The sequence below is a fragment of the Doryrhamphus excisus genome, chromosome 3 (assembly GCF_030265055.1).
Source record: "Doryrhamphus excisus isolate RoL2022-K1 chromosome 3, RoL_Dexc_1.0, whole genome shotgun sequence".
NCBI classification, from domain to species: Eukaryota; Metazoa; Chordata; class Actinopteri; order Syngnathiformes; family Syngnathidae; genus Doryrhamphus; species Doryrhamphus excisus.
The window spans coordinates 5,637,294-5,656,522 of record NC_080468.1 but is presented as its reverse complement, the minus strand read 5'-3'; the positions used below and the strand labels follow the sequence as shown (position 1 = coordinate 5,656,522).

The following is a 19,229-nucleotide window of genomic DNA, read 5'->3' as shown; positions in this document are numbered from 1 at the left end:
AAGTGGCTGTCATGTTTATAGATTACATGCTATAAATTTAAATTTATACTGTTTTATATGAACAGGACAGGACAGGACAGATTTGTATAAAAACGACATTTAAATTGTTATTTTATTCTGTTAATTGTGTTATGTTCACCAAAAAAAATATTATTGAACAATTAATTTTCCGTACAGGCTGCACGGTGTTCGAGTGGTTAGAGCGCAGACCTCACAGCTAGGAGACGAGGGTTCAAATCCACCCTCGGCCATCTCTGTGTGGAGTTTGCATGTTCTCCCCGTGCATGCATGGGTTTTCTCCGGGTACTCCGGTTTCCTCCCACATTCCAAAAACATGCTAGGTTAATTGGTGACTCCAAATTGTCCATAGGTATGAATTTGAGTGTGAATGGTTGTTTGACTATATGTGCCCTGTGATTGGCTGGCGACTAGTCTAGGGTGTACCCCGCCTCTCGCCCGAAGACAGCTGGGATAGGCTCCAGCACCTACGCGACCGTGAGGAAAAGCGGTAGAAAATGAATGAATTAATAATTTCCCATACATTAGTGTTACTCTAAAACAGGCATCAAATTAGGTAGTTTGCCAAAAGAGCAAGAAACGAGACAAACACCAAAGGTGAAGAATGTGTGTGAAAAAAGGGAGGTATTGGAGTTTATAGAATTCATCAATAATACAGTGGAAATGAAAGGAAATTTGAATGTTTAGTTTACTTCGGTGTGCGTCTCTAAATTTTCTGGTTGCACTTCTAAAATGTTAACTTGGGGGCCACTGCGCTCATAATTAAAAAAGGGTCGTTTGGAGCCCTGTATCTATACTGTATTTCATACAACTGAGTATTATTATCTCCATAAAGGAAGGTGTTTGGATTGGCTCTCCAAAAGAGCACATCACATGTTTTTAACATATTAAAAGGTTTTCTTCGACAAATTGGCCTACAACAATTAATAAAGTCATACGTGATGACAAATGGATTCACAACAGTATATCAAAGCTTCTGATGCAATAATATTACTGTAACACATGACTACATTAAAACCGCAATTGGACCATGGATTTGTTTACCACATGCATTTTTAGTGCATTAACTGTTACAATAACTGTCAGTTAATATGAACACGTGAAGCGGACCCAGATTACGTTTTGCATATAACATGAATATCATGTTGTATGAAGAAGGGGAGGAAGAGGAGAGTCAGGGTGAGGTGCACCTTTCCAGTCTCCTTGTTCTGCCCGTTTCCAGCTGCTTTAATTTGACACCTTGAGCATTGGAGGGGGTAGGGTTAACTAGGTGGGGGAGCACAGAGACACAGCGGAATTCATTAAGGATGGCGAGCCTTCTCTCCCCTCAGCGCTAATGACATCAGAGGTTAGCGGGGAGCAGGCTAGAGATTGGAGAAGGAGAGGGGAGTGGATGCACGGAATTATAATCACAGAGTGTATTTTCAATGGCAATTAAAAAGGATGCTGCTCACACATCAGCTGCTCGGAGGGACGATGTTGCCAAGTTGTTAGTGTATTTCCGAGCAGCCTTTTAACATTCACATCGAATAAGAGGCTGCAAAAAAAAAATGGGCCCTTTTTTGCCTTTGACAGCCTTAATGCACTATGATGACATACCAACAAGCGATTGCAAGGAGCAAAAAACATTTATGCTACACTTTGCAGGTTGGATGGAGCGCAATCAGACCTATTTTCAACATTGTGATTGCACCATAATCTTCAGCTGAGGAATCAGGCTAATGGCGGTCTCAAACGCAGCCATCTCCGGGGACCTTTCAGACAGATAAAGTGCTGGTTGAAAGTTATTGAAATGGCCAGCGGCACCTGCAATGAAAAGCCTTTCAAGAACTTCCCCTCCTACCCTTTTGCAGCAGGAGCAACAGTGTTGAGAGTAAGATGAGCTGTTTTAGCATTGCTGTCGTTTAACAACTCACAGTCTGATCTCGACTTTAAAGCTTGAAGACAAATGATGAAGTTTTCGAAAGTTTCCCGGAAAACAGCATTCAGGGACCGTTTTCATGCTTATTTCCATATATCTACCTGTGACATTTTTCATGACGTACTCCCTGGCAAACTACCTGAGTCATAAATCCAATTGAAGCCTATTAGAGGAGAACTTTTAAAGCTATCCTTCATTAATGTTAATGGGGTTTTTTAGTGGAGGCCAGTAGTGGTTAGGGCTACATGGCTGCTTTCCCAAGCTTGTTTAACAGGCTCCAGACAGAGACGGATGCTCCTGCTAGTCTGATAGGCTCCCGGTGCCATCTATCACCCAAAGGACCCACCCACGGAGTTGGCGTTCCATAACAAAGGGCAAGCAGGAACGCGGGTGATTGACAGCTTTATGTGTGCGGTGGCAAGTCAGACAGCCGAGTGCAGACGTGGGATCTGTTTCTAGCCTTGGTGCTGGAAATGAGTTGTGAGGAGGAGAAAAAAAATAATGAGGAATCAATCAATATGCCTGAACATGAAAGAATCCAAAAAAACAAAACCCTAATGCTGCTGAGTAGGTCCAAAACTAATCAGGCAAACGAAGCTACCCGAGAGCAACATAAAGCGTAAATGAAGAGCTGTGTTGAGGCATAAACAGATATTATCATAAAGATTATTACCCCCGCACCTCCAGACTTACTAATTAGCACAATAAACAACCATATTCCTAAATGTACACACACACACACACATACACGACATGTAAATACAGATACAGCATATGTACAAAAAAAAGAGCAGTGAGTAAATCCCAGCTCATCCATCAAAAATAGAAGCCATGTGCACACATAAAGCGCTGCCACAGATGTAATCACTTTACGCTCGCTCGTATATATTCTTGAAATGCAGACGGTGGGGGGGCCCAGGCGTGTAGGACGTTTCAGGAGAGACACACTAAATTTGGACAGTAAGTAGTATCACCCCATCGGCGCGGTACACCGCACATTCGCAACGCCCCATTTAACTGCACACGGCGCTTCCCTCCGCCGCCCTCATTTGCATACTTCGGCAGGGCCCTGACGGATGAAGACGGATGGGCCTAAATCAGCCTGAGTGAAACAACTGTTTTATCAAGGTTAAACTATCCAAGAAGCTCTTAACCTCAGCGCCTTTATCATGTGACAGCTCGCCCCAATATCAATCTATCAATATGATATTATTGGTGGGGATGGCGTAGCCGAGCAGAGGGGAGGGCTGGTGAGCCTCTTTATAAACTCAAGTAATGGCAGCATAAAGGAATTTTATGCCTTTAAGGGAGGGGGGGTCGGACTGCTAAACACGGTGCTGAAGGACCGTGTCCAATAAAATGGGCTACAAGGTGGCGCCGTTTGGAAGATGAATAAAACGTAATAGGAGACGAGACTTGGCCGAGGCGTAAAAAGAGAGTCATGGGGTTGCATTTCTGATTGGGATGAGAAGGGAAAAATAGCAACAAGTGCTGCTAGCCTCCATTTTCATGATGAACTTAAAAATACAGTATGTGGATATCGACATTTGCTTCAAAACATTCATTCATTCATTCATTTTCTACCGCGGGCATTCTGGAGCTGTTGAATTTGGGCGAGAGGCGGGGTACACCCTGCACTGGTCGCCAGCCAATCACAGGGCACATATAGACAAACAACCATTCACACTCACATTCATACCTATGGACAATTTGTCACGAATTAAACTAGCATGTTTTTGGAATGCGGGAGGAAACCGGAGTACCCAGAGAAAACCCACGGGGGGAACATGCATACTCCACATAGAGATATAGGGGGAATCGAATACGGGTCTCATAGCTGTGTGGCCGGCGCGCTAACCCCTCGGTCACCTTGCAGCAGCCTCAAAACAACTAGTACATAAATTTCACCACGACGGTCTGGTACCAGCGACAGCATTACTGCAGACACTACTCCTAAATTGTCATTAATATTGTTTGTTATCATTACCATTATCTATTAATTGCTAACAGGAATGTATAGTGTAGTATCTTAAACAATTGGAGCCTGTCCATATGGATATGTTGTGCTTGTCTACAACCATGCATTTCAAGGTTTCTTATGTTATCCGTCATTTATTAAAGAAGTTGCTCAAATGGGAAGTTGAACAACATTCATTCTATGACACCTCCTCCACCCAGCGTTAATCTGCTAATTACAACACTGGTATCGGAAACAGGAGTTCATTCAAGAGATTCATTTATATTTTCATTCATCCATTTTCTACCGCTTTTCCTCACAAGGGTTGCGGGGGGTGCTGGAGGCTATCCCAGCTGTCTTTGGGCGAGAGGCGGGGTACACCCTGGACTGGTCGCCAGCCAATCACAGGGCACATATAGACAAACAACCATTCACACTCTCATTCATGCTTATGGACAATTTGGAGTATGTTTTTGGAATGTGGGAGGAAACCGGAGTACCCGGAGAAAACCCACGAATGCACGGGGAGAACATGCAAACACCACACAGAGATGGGCGAGGGTGGAATTGAACCCTCGTCTCCTAGCTGTGAGGTCTGCGCGCTAACCACTCGACCGCCGTGCCACCTCATTTATATTTACTATATTAAAATTACAGCAACCAATTAACTGAGTGTTCACATTTTCAGTATTTATCAAGGAAGTTTTGTCAAACAACTATTCCCACATAGTTGGACCAGCCAGGACACCTTTCGTGTTGTCTTAGTGCTATAGCATGAGTGCTAACTTTAGCATTCAGACTTCTGTGCACATTTTTCCGAACATACATCCCAATGTATGTTATCATATGCACAGGCTCCGCAATTTGGGGGAAATTTGTTGGCCGTGTAAGTATGTTGTACTTACAGTACAGCAATATGGCAAGCTATACTGCCTTCCTACAGCATTTGTGGCTATCATGACCGGGAGAACCAGAGTATACAGCAGGAAGAGCCGTCCGTCATGGCTGGGTAAGATACACAATATAAGCAGTCACTGTGTGTCCACAGCGGTGGGTATAACCATTATTTTATAACGGTCACACACACACCTCCTCTGGCTTGCCCTTGCAACCTGGCTGCATGCAAGGTTTTCCTGTGTGCACGCAAAAAAATCATTTTCATCCCAATTTTTGAATTTTACATGCTGCCCGCAGGTTTGAAAATCCATGTGGGCCAGTTACATGTTTTTTTTTTACAATTTTGACCATCTTTGCACCCAGCCAGCACATCCACCAGGATGTACTGCCGCCACCCCCAACGTGTCCTTCAAGACATGCCCTTTTATTTTGGGTGTATAGTCATCATACTCCATAAAAAGTAACAACAACCGGGGAAAAAAAAACGACTTCGTGTTGCTTTGAGAAGGAGGCTTTCTGCTTCACTTTTAGGATGGTTGACTGAGCAGGAAGATTTGCTAACATGCATAAAATATGTATACCGCATGACAAAGATCCTCACCACAAAAATGCACACAGTTTAAAAACAACATCGGTTTTCTTCGCTCATGTTTCAGACTTTAACTAAGAATTATTGTAATTTCTTTGTAATTACATGATATGGTGTATTGTAAACTACCTCTCAAAAGTCTGCATCCCTGGAGGGTTCGCTCTTTGTGTGCTAATGGAGGAGTCTGCTTGAATGTCTATGAGCTGCTGATGATTCCCAAGTAAGAAAATGAGTGCAATTAAGATCTTTTCAGAAGAAGTTAACTGTCCAGAACTAACACAGCTCAAGGCAAGACGGAGAACACAGGAGGACAAAGTCACTCTTTTTGGGGGGGGGGGTCGAGACAAAGAAGAGCATCAATGCATTATTAGGAATTATGTACTGAGAGAAACACATTATTATTATTGAGAGACTGTTTCCAAAAGGAGATGTTGAACGTTTTTGTAGCAAAGTGCTGCAAACAAATCAAGTAATGAGGCATCTGCAGTATGACAGGCAAGCTATAGATATTCTGTTATGTAAAATGATGACATGAAAAAGACAAAAAGTCAATACGATTCAGGATGATTTAAACCCAGAAAACGTGAAAGACACCACAGTCTTTGATAGTTAGAAGTTGGACCAAATAAGCCACCAAAGTCAAAAAAATCATCTGGTAAGGATCTAAAATATTAACTCCATGCATGTGATTTGCTTGTTCTTTTTCTTTTTGGTGAGGTTTCCTCAGAAGCTTAACAGTGATAGCAAAGATAAAACGTGATTATTACCATACAACATGAAAGGCCGCTTATTCCGACGTACAAAATTGTTGCACATGTCAATAATACGTTCATTCAGCTAAATTTAGCCATAAGCGCTAACCATTAACTGGCTTAAAGACGTAAAGCTTTATTTGAACTCTAACACGTGTGTGGCAATTATTGCAAAATGTATACCTATACGTATATATTGCTAGATGTATTAATGATACAGTGGTACAGTTTAACTCTGGTAGAGACTATTTCCATTATTTTCTATGAAAAAAATGGATTGTCCAAATGGTCGTAAAACCAAACATATCAGAGATTTGGGTCGGAAGGTTCCACTGTAAATTAACTGGAGCAGAAACAGCTGCAAGCAAACCTACCCTCAAAGAACAACTGCAATTGTCAACAAAATAAACATCTTCTCCTTTTATTTCTGAACGGCAAACAAAACATTATGAAGACTGACAATCCCTAAGAAACACTAATACAAAGAAAGTTCCCAAATTGGACTTTTTGAAGGAACAGTAAGTGAATTGATCAGTGAAAACTATCCTTAGTCACAATTTCTTTGTTCAAAGCCCGTCAAACCTTATCATGTATGCCTTAAGTGTTAGTGTTCATAAAATGACTTACACTTGAGTTTCCTTATAATACAAATAAAGAGTTTCACGCTGGTATGGGACCAAAAGCGGTGCCGTAAAGAGCATATGCATAAAAGTAGAGACTGGATTTAGCTTGATTGGGCTTTTGTGACATATTATATGGCATAATTCAGATATTCCCCACTAAAATGCCATTGAATGGGTTGAATACATTGGTTATTTTTATATTCTGTGATATTTATCATCTTAGATTTCACAAAAAGCAGAGAAACAGTCCTTTAAAGGTATTATGCCTTAGTATATCGCTGTAATTTCTGTATGCATTTTGCTGTCATTCTAACATTCCATGCAGCGTTCGCATTTGAGCTTCCAAATGGACCGAGATCCATCTTTCAAGTGGTCTGGGTTCACTTATATGGAGCATACAAGAGTTCAGATGACCTGACAAAACAAACTGTACAAGCAGAGCATATGCACCAGTGTTCCTTAGAACCGAAGCAAACATAACAAGTGTGAACGCTCCCTTAAAGCCCCTTCCATGCCTGCCTGAAATGACCTTTGTGGCCCGAGCTCTGACCTCTGCACCTCATGCTCCTGCCCCCGCGGTGCTAAATGCTACCTGTGGTGTCACACCTGCCTCTGTGGGAAGCCATCCACAAACGCAGGTTCCAATCCCAAGAGAGCGCCAGCCTCCCTTCCAGGCGGAAACAGCAGGTGCCATGCTGCAGATTGCCAGCATGAGGCTGTTTGATTTTGCAGCCACAAAACAAGTGTGTCTAAATTTAACATCCCTCTGTGCTAAAGTATTTGTGTCTTTCTCTACAGTTCACCAATTCTTCCCTCCTTTTTTTCTCTCTCGTTCTTTGAGCAACGGCACCGAGGTTACCCGGTCTCATCTGTGGCCTCCTTTGTCTCTCACGGCAACGGAAAGGTTTATTAACATAAATTAGAATAGCTCGCAGAGAGAGTAGCTTGTCGCTATGCGTTACCCACGGCAACCTCTCTACTCTCAATCCACCTGAATGTGTGTGTGTGTGTGTGTGTGTGTAAATGTGTGTGTGCAAAAGAGAGCGAGAGCGAGCGAGCAAGTGAGGAAGCACACTCCCCCTGCATCTAAATGTGCAAGTACTCTGAAACGATGGAAACACATCCACACCCATCTCTCCCTTCCCCTGATTAAAATAAATGGCGCTATCTGCACTGCGTGACTCACTACACTGTGGCATTACTAGCAGTAATTGAAACATCCAATCACGACGGAGCCATCAGCCCCCACTGCTTTCCTACCCAGCACCCCCCCCCCCCTTCACATCTCACTTGGTGGCACCTGAGCGAGCGTTTGCATGGGAAGTAATATGGGATATGGATACGGGAGAGACATGCAGTATATTTGTCTTCATGTGCAAGTGTCTGATGGCATGTGCAATGTATATACACTGTGTTTAAATGTGTGTGTGTGTGTGTGAGGTGGATATGGAGGCAGAGTGGCGCAGCCTCATTGATTGGTGTTGATTCCATCTGGGCGGCAAGCGGCGACTGACAGTGGATGTGAGCCCATGCGGAAGGCAACCATTAATCTTAGTCCTGTTTAAGCAGCATGTATTAATTTATGTCATTTTTACTAAACCAGTCAGGAGAAGAGTGCTTGCCATCTTATGTTTGACTCCTCATCTAAAGCCAGAGCAGTAGTGTTGTTGCGTGTGTGTGTGTGTGTGTGTGTGTGTGTGTGTGTGCTTTGAGAAGGGGGGTTGCTTTGCACAAACCCAGCATGTTGTCCACACGCCACTTACATCTCTGTGGCAGGGTGCCAGAGGAATGAGACCCCACACCTTGAATTAAAGGTTAATAAATGGCAGGGCAATCACCTCCATCAAAGACAATTGAATAAAAATGTATGACACAACATTAGGTATACCTGCATGCTATGAAGTGTCGTTTTAATATGCCGTTATAAGTCAAGTCATTTAAAAACGCCTTATATCTATAAAGCCATACAGTAAATGAGGCACCTGCAAGGCATCATGGGAGAGGGGAAATGGTAGCAAATCGTTGGACATGTTGTGATTTACAGCATTGACAGACCTGGTGTGTATGTGCAGTACTGTGGTAAAATTATACCATGAGAGGTATGCTGACAGGAGTCACACTGGTTGCTGTCTACTGTAACATGAACACAGCTATCTGGATGTAAACAGGTCACAGAATGAATCACTGAATATTGTTTGAATAGTTCTAATTGGATCGTTATCTACAGCAAGAAGTTCATGCTTTTGCTTGAACTGTCAGCAAGTTTTGGAAATATTATTACATTGTTACATCCTAGCTGTGTGGCCTGTGTGCTAAACACTCCACTTTTGGGAACTCCCCATAACATTAATATAATTACATAATCATTACGTACTAATTTTTTGAACGTGCACGTAGCACGAAGCCCAAAACCGGACTTTGCAAAGTTAGCTGATAACCACCGTCGACGGACTGTGGATGTTAGGTTTTTTCGAGTTGCATCTTGAGCAAAAAGCGTGGCTTTGTGGAGTCACTTTTGCCGTATACCCACAAAGTCTTGCTATCATATCAGGCTGCATGCCACATAATGGACATATAATAAGAGTTGTGCAACCACGTGCAGTGCATTTCAACACAATATAATATTGTATGGTCTCGGTCACAAAATTCATTCATTCATTCATTCATTTTCAAATCAACTTAAATCAAATCAACTTTATTTGTATAGCAATTTTCCTGCAAAGACATGCAACACAAAGTGCTTTACAGAATTAAAACAATTACCACAATTAAAAGGAAACAAAAAAATTCTACTGCTTATCCTCATGCTGGAGCCTATCCCAGCTGTCCTCAGGTGAGAGGCGGGTACACCCTGGACTGGTTGCCAGCCAATCACAGAGCAGTATATAGACAAACAACCATTAACACCACACTCACATTAATATTCATGTAGCATATTGAGGTGTATTTTTAGTTACCATTTATCTGGTTTAGCGACCACTTTGTAACATGCATTTGAGCCTCCTACAAGACTGGAGTTATACATGCAGTATTCTCTTTCAAATTCGCAAAAAGGGCTAATTTGACTAAACAGTATAATTCCGAGGAGCACATCAGTGATAAGTGTCTCAACGTCTGATGGCCCAACGGTCCAATGCTATGTGCAAATTCCACAGGAGCCCTTGAAAATCCAATCAAATCCAAACGACGCCAATAACAAAAAAAACGACGGCAAATACAGTAATGTCAGCCATGCTTTCTGGAAGACACTAAAAGCAGCTCCAGAGACAAGCATCTGATAAAAATAGAGAAACTCCACTCCGCCATCCAGCAAATTTCCTCTCTAAAGCAATTTTATATTCGATAAGTGGAGAGGCATTCTTAGCGTAATGGATCAGAATATGATCTCTGTCAGACGACTAAGAAGAACACAGCACCAGCATGCAGATCGGCCAGGACTGCTGCATCAGATAACAACGGAGAGAAGAAGTACAGGAAACGATAGATGGAGAAGTGATGCACTGAAAAAAATTACATCCTCAAAAAAAAACAAAAAAAAAAACAGAGCGACAAACAAACACCTTGCCATACGTTGACAGCCAGAAGATGACCATCCCTCAGCCAGATCTGTTATCATGGCTAATTACTACTCCCACCTCACATATACATGGCCATAATTAGCCTCTTAAAACATGATTAACATGTCTCAATTAAGCCAGTCAACATTTGCATAATATATTAGCCGGCCTAATTGAGAGTGGATACACGTCAGAGGGGAGAAAAGACACGTGTGCTAAGCGGTGCTGCATGTACAAGAACATAAACAAGAAAGGGTAAACGGGAACCCATATGATATAAGTCACTTGAAAAGCAAACTGACAGTCAGCGCGTCCCCGCTTGGGACCGTCACAGGTTTATTCTTATTCACTTAGATTCATATTTCTGGTGAACGCTCCCTATAAACTCGCAAATCAAAGCGCAGCAGCATTTTCTCAGGAAAACTTCACTGCCACGTTTGAAGTTATTTATATGAAGTTATTTATGAGAGAACAGACAGGGTCCTGTTCGGCCTTATTTCCGTGGAAACTAAAACATGGACGGATGAGGAGTTGGGGGGGGGGGGGGGGGGGGGGGATAAACTGCTGCTTCTGCACTTCCAAGCCGGGGACAGATATACAGTCTCGCAGATCGCACAGGGACACCAAGGACATAGCCATTAGTTTCAGGAAAGCGCCACATTGGAGACTAATGCCTCCATCTGTCAGTGGAGATGAGCAGAGGGTAACAAAGAGAGGCAACACTAACCTCCGAACTCATCATGGACAGCCGTGTCAATTAAATACTGAAAAACAGTAGCGGAGGCAGCCATAGTGACCGCTCGGTCCCCCGCCTCAACTAGTAACCTAGTAACTCCATCACCGTTACAAATAGTGGTGTTTTTTTTTTGGGAGGGGATGAACGTTTTTCTCCATTCCTTCCAAATTATCAGTGTTTTAAGAACATTTCAGTCCAATGGAATGCATTGGCAGGCTGTTATGTGCATGCCAAAGCAACAGGTAGATATATAACCATATATAACAGGGGTCTCAAACTCAATTTACCTGGGGGCCACTGGAGCTAGGGTCTAACGCATTTATTAAAAACAGAAAAATATACAAACTTTTTCAGTGCTTTGGTTCCGATTTTCTACAATAAAAGCTCTGATAAAACATTCCACTGTTCTCAAATATCTTATTTTTTATTTTTCTGCACAAAATAAGATGATAAATAAAATAAACAAGAAAAATAAATAAACAAATCAAGAATAAAGAAAATCAATCAGTCATAAATAAATATAATAATAAATAAAACGGCAAATAATAAAAACTTAAGAAACCACATATAGTTGGTGGGTAGACAAATTATTTTTTTCAGATTAAAATGAACAAAGCATTATTACAGCCCTGTAGACATGACAAAACACGACTATAGTCACATTTATACTTTTTTTATTTACAACATATTGCGCAACTGCAGGGTCTTGAGACACATGCTAACTCGCAAACTGGAGAGCTAGCGACCTAAACGGTAGCCTTCAAGTTATTTCCTTTAAACTTAAATAGCCAAAAACTTACCACTTCCACACGGATAGGGAGGATAACTATTAACAGTTATTTAACCTTTAACATGAACATTTATCAAACGTAATAATTTTTTCTGGGTACATGATACCATACAGCATCCATATCAAACTTGCGCGGGCCGCACTAACATTAAACTTTCATATCGAGGCGGTGGCCTCAAACTAGTGTCCTGCGGGCCACATTTGGCCCGCGGGCCGCGTGTTTGAGACCCCTGATATATAACCATTCTAAACAATGAGACATCTGAAGAAAGCTGTTTCCAGAAAAGGCACAACTGAAAAATTCCAACTAAAAGTGGAAACATTTTTCCAAAACCAAATCTGCGTCAAGATGTAGTAGCTTTTTCCTTTACTCACGTTCCACACCTCTACAAACCCTTGAAATGTATTTCTGTCTGACCCTGCTTACAAACTAATCAACCCACAAACAGCAATTTACACTGCGTAAAAAGGGAAAATGGATATGCAGAGGTGGTGTTACTAAATGATAACAGTGGTTTAAAAGACAAAATTCAATATGAAAAATACCTGTTTTTACCAACTGAGCTGCAGGTTATACATTTTATTTTTCCAAATATAGTTTTTAAATGGGTTTACTGTGTACTTCTCAGTCACCACAGTGTAGTCATGGCTCTATGCCAACTACAGCTGGGAATCAGCTATGGTCTTGATTCTCAATTAATCTGTACCCATTAATCTTGCCATTCTCATTCTTGTTATTGTGTCTAGGTCATCACAACAACACCCAATAAGCCTATTGGACGACATCACCAGGGCAATTTCTGCTGCATTTTAATGGAGAAGGACATCATCAAACTACACTGAGGGCACAACTCAGCACATTTTGCTTGCCTTTGCTTTGCACCCAAATTTTAAAAACTGCTTCGTCCAGCACCAAGCGTGAAAGTGACCATATCAACTGAAAGGCGTGTTCGTGTCTAATTAGCGGCGAGGGGGCGCAGTTAGCGAGATGGACTGATTCAGCAGGTCTCCCGGATTTGATAGGTTCAAGCAGCGTAATGCATTATCCGTCTGATCACATTAGTCGTGCAGGAGCTCCCCTTCTGACCTGCATGGGGGTAATGTGAGGCTGCTGACACCAAAGCGGCCCGATGAAACAGTCCTTCGATAGAAAGACAAAGAAACAAAGAGAGAGGGAGACAGTCGGTTTGAAATCTGACACCCAGAAACACCAACTTGGCGTCTAGCTTGTCTTCCTTTAACCTGTACGTGGCAGCTTCCCCTGCTTGGATCTACACCAGCAAGCCGCTTCACAGGATGTGAGGCAAGAACAGGAAAGCAAAGACTTCAGTGCTCTCAGAAACTGTTAAAACAATGATGATCTTTTGAAAAAGAGAGGAGGTTGCGGGGGGGAGCCTTCAAGTGGTGACACAAGGCTCACGTGGCTGTTTTCCTCCCTTTTTTTTTTTTTTTGCATGAAGCAGAGCTTGTTACAGCTTGCTAAATACTCCCGACATGACACCAGCCCCGACCCTGGCACAAACATACGCCGGATGGGGAGGGGCGGGGTCATCAGTTAAGGCCTGCTTTGCCCCACCATAGGCATGTGCTCCCGCCTTGTTTGTCAGCTGCTCGCCAGTGGACACCTCAACGATGCAATGTCTCATATTGCTGCTGTCAACACTCACACAGTCTGAAAGAAGACGCATTTGGAAATGTCCAACACGATTTTATAAAAAGGATATATTGTGGACCCCCACATATTTGTGATTTGCGGATTCGTAATTGGCAGTGGATGACAATTTACAAACATATTAAGAATGAAATGTACAGCATACTGTACAACAGAACCATGAGCCTCTACATGATTTCTTACAATCTGGCCTCAAAATGTGCAGCGAGGTTAACACAAGTTAATACATGATCGTAAGTCATTAGTGGAATTACAACAAGCAAGTGGTGTGGATTATGTAGTCACAGCTTTGACCTGTGGCGCAGTGAAGTCACATACCACCAGAAGCCACAGTAGACAGGAAGTGCGGATGTAGTTCTAGCCTGATGACCAGGCTAAAGGCTGGACCGTGACTCAGATTCCATCTGTTCTATTGATCGACTTTCATTATCATTAGATACTGGTGATTACCTATATCATTATAAATTGTAAATATCTTTAATAAGTGTGTGAGGAATATTATAGGGATTAAACCTGAGTCGTGGTTACCCCGCTACTAGCCATGGGCTGGTGACCGGTTTCAAAGTATACCGCCGTATGAAAAAAATGGGTTTGAAAATAACTAAAATGTTCCATCATGCCATTCCTACTGTATGAGAGAACGTTGAGGTCAGGTCGTGTGCAGTATCGCGACCCCTCCCAGCTTTGCAGGCTGTATGAAGGCTGAAGGAGGCGCGTCCCCCAAAATCGGATCAGATCGGAAGCCTAAAAATGTGGATTGGGCCATCTCTATTGATTATTGTTTAATTCAGTTATTCTTAAATGTATTCCAAGTACAGCCTAGTGAGGATAAGCGGCATAGAAAATGGATGGGATGGATTTTAAGTACAGATGTTCCACTTCCATCCTAGTTAATTTTATGTTCAACAAATGTTTTTTTTTCTCTTCTTTACAAATTCACATTTCAAAACAATGCATTTTTCAACTTATATTAAAATACCGAACCGTGAAACTGTGATATTTATGCTAAGGTTATCTATCATACAGTCAAATCAAATCATTTGTTTGTTACATCTTTTTAAAACTACATGAATTATTTTCGACTGGAGCTAGAAAGTAGAAAAACTCCTGCATCAGCACGTTTAACAAGCGCTGCATCAAAACGTCTTCCTTTGCCCATGTGCCCCCCCTCTGTCAAAATATTTTTGAATCCTGCTAACTAATGAACCTACAAACATCATCCCATAAGACTACCCATATAATTATCATATGGCAGTAATGTGATTACTGAGGGTAGCTTGGTGTAAATAAATTCCCCAAATTAGATTTTCTATGCCGCTTATCCTCATTAGGATCGCGGGTATGCTGCAGCCCATCGCAGCCGACTCCAGGCAAGAGGCGAGGTACACCTTGGACTGGTTACAGGGCACATAGAGACACATTCTCATATTCACATTCATACCGATGGACAATTTGGAGTCACCTATTAACGGAGCATGTTTTTGGAATGTGGGAGGAAGCTGGAGTACCCAGAGAAAACCCATGCATGCACCGGGAGAACACGCAAACTCCACACAGCGATACCAAAGCGGAGATTCAAACACAGATCATCCCGATCTCCTGATTATGTGGCCATCATGCTAACCACTCATCCACTGTGCAGCCCCACAAACAAAACATGGAAATAAAACATGAGGAAGAGTAGGCTGGATGATGGGCATACATGATGGGCATATTGTGATGTCCTGAGATATCAAACGTTTTATACAATATTTTTTCATTGGCTGTTTAGCTTCATACTTTTAACAGGACGATCAGCAGACAATAACTTCCTGTATCTTCCCTTGAAATTAAATGTATGACATAATTCGTATGACATCAAATATGGAACTGAGACAAAAACTTTGTTGCCCCAATCTGAAATTTGAGTTTTGGAAACTCCCCATCCTGACTAAATCGTCTATATGATATAAAACACATTTCATATAAAGATAATGCCGATTTTGCTGGACAGTTCTGTCAATAGAGTTCCTCCCATAGAGAAAAAGCATGGCGGATGCCTACATAAAAAGGATACAGACCTGACAAATTACAAGCTACTGCCATATACTGCACTCAGCACATTTGGCTGCAAATGCCATGCTGGATCGGATTTTGAAGAAGAGGGTCACCATTAAGTCCTACGGAAGAATTTTGTAACTTTGGAGGGGAAAAAAAACAGCCAAGGGGTTCATTTCCATACTTGGTGGTGTAATGTGCAGAAAATGGGGAACCTCTCCTTTGTTGCCCAGAGTGGTGGGAAGGGAAGGGAAGGGAAGAGAAGGGAAGAGAAGGGGAGGCACAGGGAGCAGCCAGGAAAAGGTCCAAGTCACTTTGTTCTTCTTTTTGGAAAGCGAACTCCAGTTGAACCCAGGGAGACGCCAGACAGTTTACAAAGAGCCAGGCATTACTGTCTCACTTTTCCGAGCCTTTCAAATTAGAAAGAGGGCCCCAACCTACTATGGATTCCTCCTTGCAAGAGAGAGAGAGAGAGCACTCTTTAACCTTTATAAATCTGAAGAAAATCCTCCAGTGTCTTTTGGTTCCCTTCTCCCCTTGCTGCCAAACTCTGACTCATAGGAATAAAACGTCCATGTTGAATTAAGTGTTTATTTTCAGCTGTCTGCGCGGCGGCGAACTCAACAACAGAAGGCGCGCACAAAGACGAGGGTGTCTTAAAAACCTCTGACAGCTTTTTCGCGGCGCGAGCTCAAAGACGAGGTCAAACTGCAGACTTTGTTTTATTTTCCAGCCTCGGAAAGCCATTTCTCAAACGAGCCGCTGCTCGGCCATATCCCTCCCGAGATTAATCACAGGCTTTCATCATGTGAGTCGCTCCGGTTTAATTTGCTGCTAAGTGAGTAATAATTCACACATTCCTTTTCATGACTTTGACCCTTGTTGCAAACATAAACAGAAAATCCCCCAGCCCCCCCCCCCCACCCCACCCCACCCACCTCTCCCCGACTAGCCTCTGCATGTAAAACAGCTCACTTAGCAAACACAGTCAAACTCGGCCGAGGGGAGCTGACAGAGGGTGAGAAAGCCCAGCCCAGAAAGAGGCAAGCGGTCGCCATGAAAACACTCCTGTGTATTGTGTGCCACTCCGCTGGAGACGCACCACGACTCACATGCATGGCGTGTGATGTTTGTCAGGGGACGCCAAGACACAGCACGTACAGACACAATGCACTTCATTCTACAGGTTGTGTGACTTATCGTTATGCAATATGATAGATACAACATCAACAGATCAATTGACACATCTGATCAGGCTAGACAGACAGATGGATAGATAGACAGACAGACAGATATACAGATAGATAGAAAGCAAACAAAACTGACCTGTCTTCTCCTTTATTTCACACAAGACATTGAAGAGAGCAGGTTTCATTCTGTGGCAGTTCAATGCATGTTTCCTAAAAAGAGAGGACACTTTTCTGATTAATACGCACACATAGTAAAGTAAAGTAAATATTACTTTGGAATAAAATACAAGCCCCTTATCTCCATGAAAGATTAAGACAAGACTAGATCATAACATTAAAGAAGAAAAAAATAGCATACAACGCCTAAAACTGGAACACATTAAAGGACGACAATGTAATATTTATTACATTTAATCCATATACATCATACAGTAAATGCACACCACTTCAAATTTCAAATAAATATGACTCAAACCACTACTGGAAACTATGCAGGAGCATGTGCAACATCATCAATGTGGTAAACATTAAAGAGCAACTATGTGCTATTTTTCTATTTAATCCACAGTGACGTATTTCCTAGTACACAGACAGTTGCACAATGCCTCAGACATGCACTTTGCGTGTACATTTTTGCATGTACCACGCCTGGGAACTATCCAGGATGATGTGCAACACATGCAGCAATGTTAAATGTGGAAAACAATGAAGCGTAACAATATATTTATATCCATAGTTACCATACACTAAATACACTATGTAACACAACACTAATTAAAATACATTTTTTAAGTACCAATAGTGGCCGGAAAGTATGCAAGGATGTGCAACATCAATTTTTGAAAATACAAAGAACTGCAGTATAATACTTTACACTGAATAAACAAATTATTGGGTGTTTTACCGTATACGGTAAATCCAAATGCATCACTACAAACACTCATCGGTGGTATTTTTTTTTAATACAAGTGATGTGCAACATGTCAATTTATCTTCAAGGGGGACTGATTAGTGACAAACCTTAAAAAGCAAAAACATTGGTTAAAAAGACTAGTATAAAGTATTCTATATAGTTAAGACACAATGCAACCTAAGCATGAGGATATGCAACAGCTATTAAAAACACATTAAATAGCAATTCCAATTTTCTATTTACTGTTTTTGCAAGTTTTTCCCCCACCACAGTCAGCACACAACACAATACCTCCAATGCGTTTTGCATTTATATTGTTTGAAATCTGAAATGACATTACTGGAAACTATGCAGGAGATGATCTGCAACATGTCATTATGATGATAAGCCTGTTTGAGTGAAAGTAGAACGGAGCTGGAAAAATATCAAATTAGTCATATTGGAGGGGGGGAAGTTTTAATTAATTAAACGATTAATTGTGAAACGTCCCAGCAATATGGTGTGGGCGTAATTGTCTTTATCCGAGGAGCATGCAGTCTTCAATGCAAGCGTCCATCATGAATGCCGTGTGTTGGGATGTTTTATTATTGTTGTTACGTTAAAAAAAAAAAAAAACACGTGCTGTGAGTGCATCCTCACCTCGCCTGTGCTTCGTCCAAGCTTTGGTCGGTGATGGTCATGATTTGCTGTAATATGTCTCCGATGTCCTGCTTCCTTCCCTCGCCGTCCGTTCCCGCCGTGCCATCCGGCAAATGCTGCGCCAGGCCGGGGTGTCCGGCCATGCCTACCCCGTGAGAGTGCATCAAGCGAGGCTGCTCGTCCATCATCGATCCGGCTATCTTTCTGCCTCACCTCCAACTTTTCACCTTTTTTATGTGTGGAATAAAAAGGCAATGCAAGAGAGATGGGAGATGGTGGTGGAAAAGAAAGGAAATATTCCTTGCAGAAATTCCTCTGGATTCCTTTCGCCGCGCCTCCTCGGTGAGCTTTTCTAGATTTGGGAGGAGGGAGACTGACTAAGACTGACTAAGCCTCTCTCTCTCACCCTCTCTCTCTCTCTCGCTCTCTCTTTCTCTCTGTGTCTCTCTCTTTCGTTTTCTCTTTCTTTCTCTTCCTCTCGCTGCTTTAGCTGAAATCCGATCTGAATCTCTGCTTTTGGATTTGGCCACTGCTGCAGAGCTACTGAGAGACAACATTAGATGATCCTAAAGGCATTAAAAGTGTCGCGCATCCCAAAACACACAACATGTGTTTTTCCTGGGAAGGATTTTGAGCATAAAGTGTGTTGTTTCTTCATGTGGGTTAACTGTATCGGCGGATCGGTACAAATATCGATTGTATCGTTACCGATGGTTGTATCAGCATCGGATCGATATTGGTGTGATGAGCTATGTCAGTGATTCATTCATTCATTCATTTTCTACCGCTTTTTCCTCACGAGGGTCGCGGGGGGTGCTGGAGCCTATCCCAGCTGTCTTCGGGCGAGAGGCGGGGTACACCCTGGACTGGTCTATGTCAGTGATTTTTATGGTTATTTTCATGTGTTTTGTTGTGTTGTTCAAATATATTATATATTG

The 19,229-nt window shown here is 42.2% G+C and overlaps 1 protein-coding gene across 2 annotated transcripts in view; it reads right to left on the bottom strand.

Moving 5' to 3' along the window:
- Positions 1–18,928, bottom strand: part of LOC131125285 (pre-B-cell leukemia transcription factor 1) — a 68,397-nt gene extending 49,469 nt beyond the window's left edge. Inside the window, exons 1-2 of one of the 2 annotated variants that reach the window (XM_058066690.1) lie at positions 18,292–18,928; positions 16,876–16,949 (exon numbers count right to left, since the gene is read on the bottom strand). In XM_058066690.1, the coding sequence (XP_057922673.1) occupies positions 16,876–16,949; positions 18,292–18,479 (262 nt within the window). In that variant the 5' untranslated portion in view covers positions 18,480–18,928. The remainder of the gene's footprint in view (positions 1–16,875; positions 16,950–18,291) is intronic. The other variant, XM_058066689.1, reaches the window with a different exon arrangement.
- Positions 18,929–19,229: the final 301 nt, after the last annotated feature.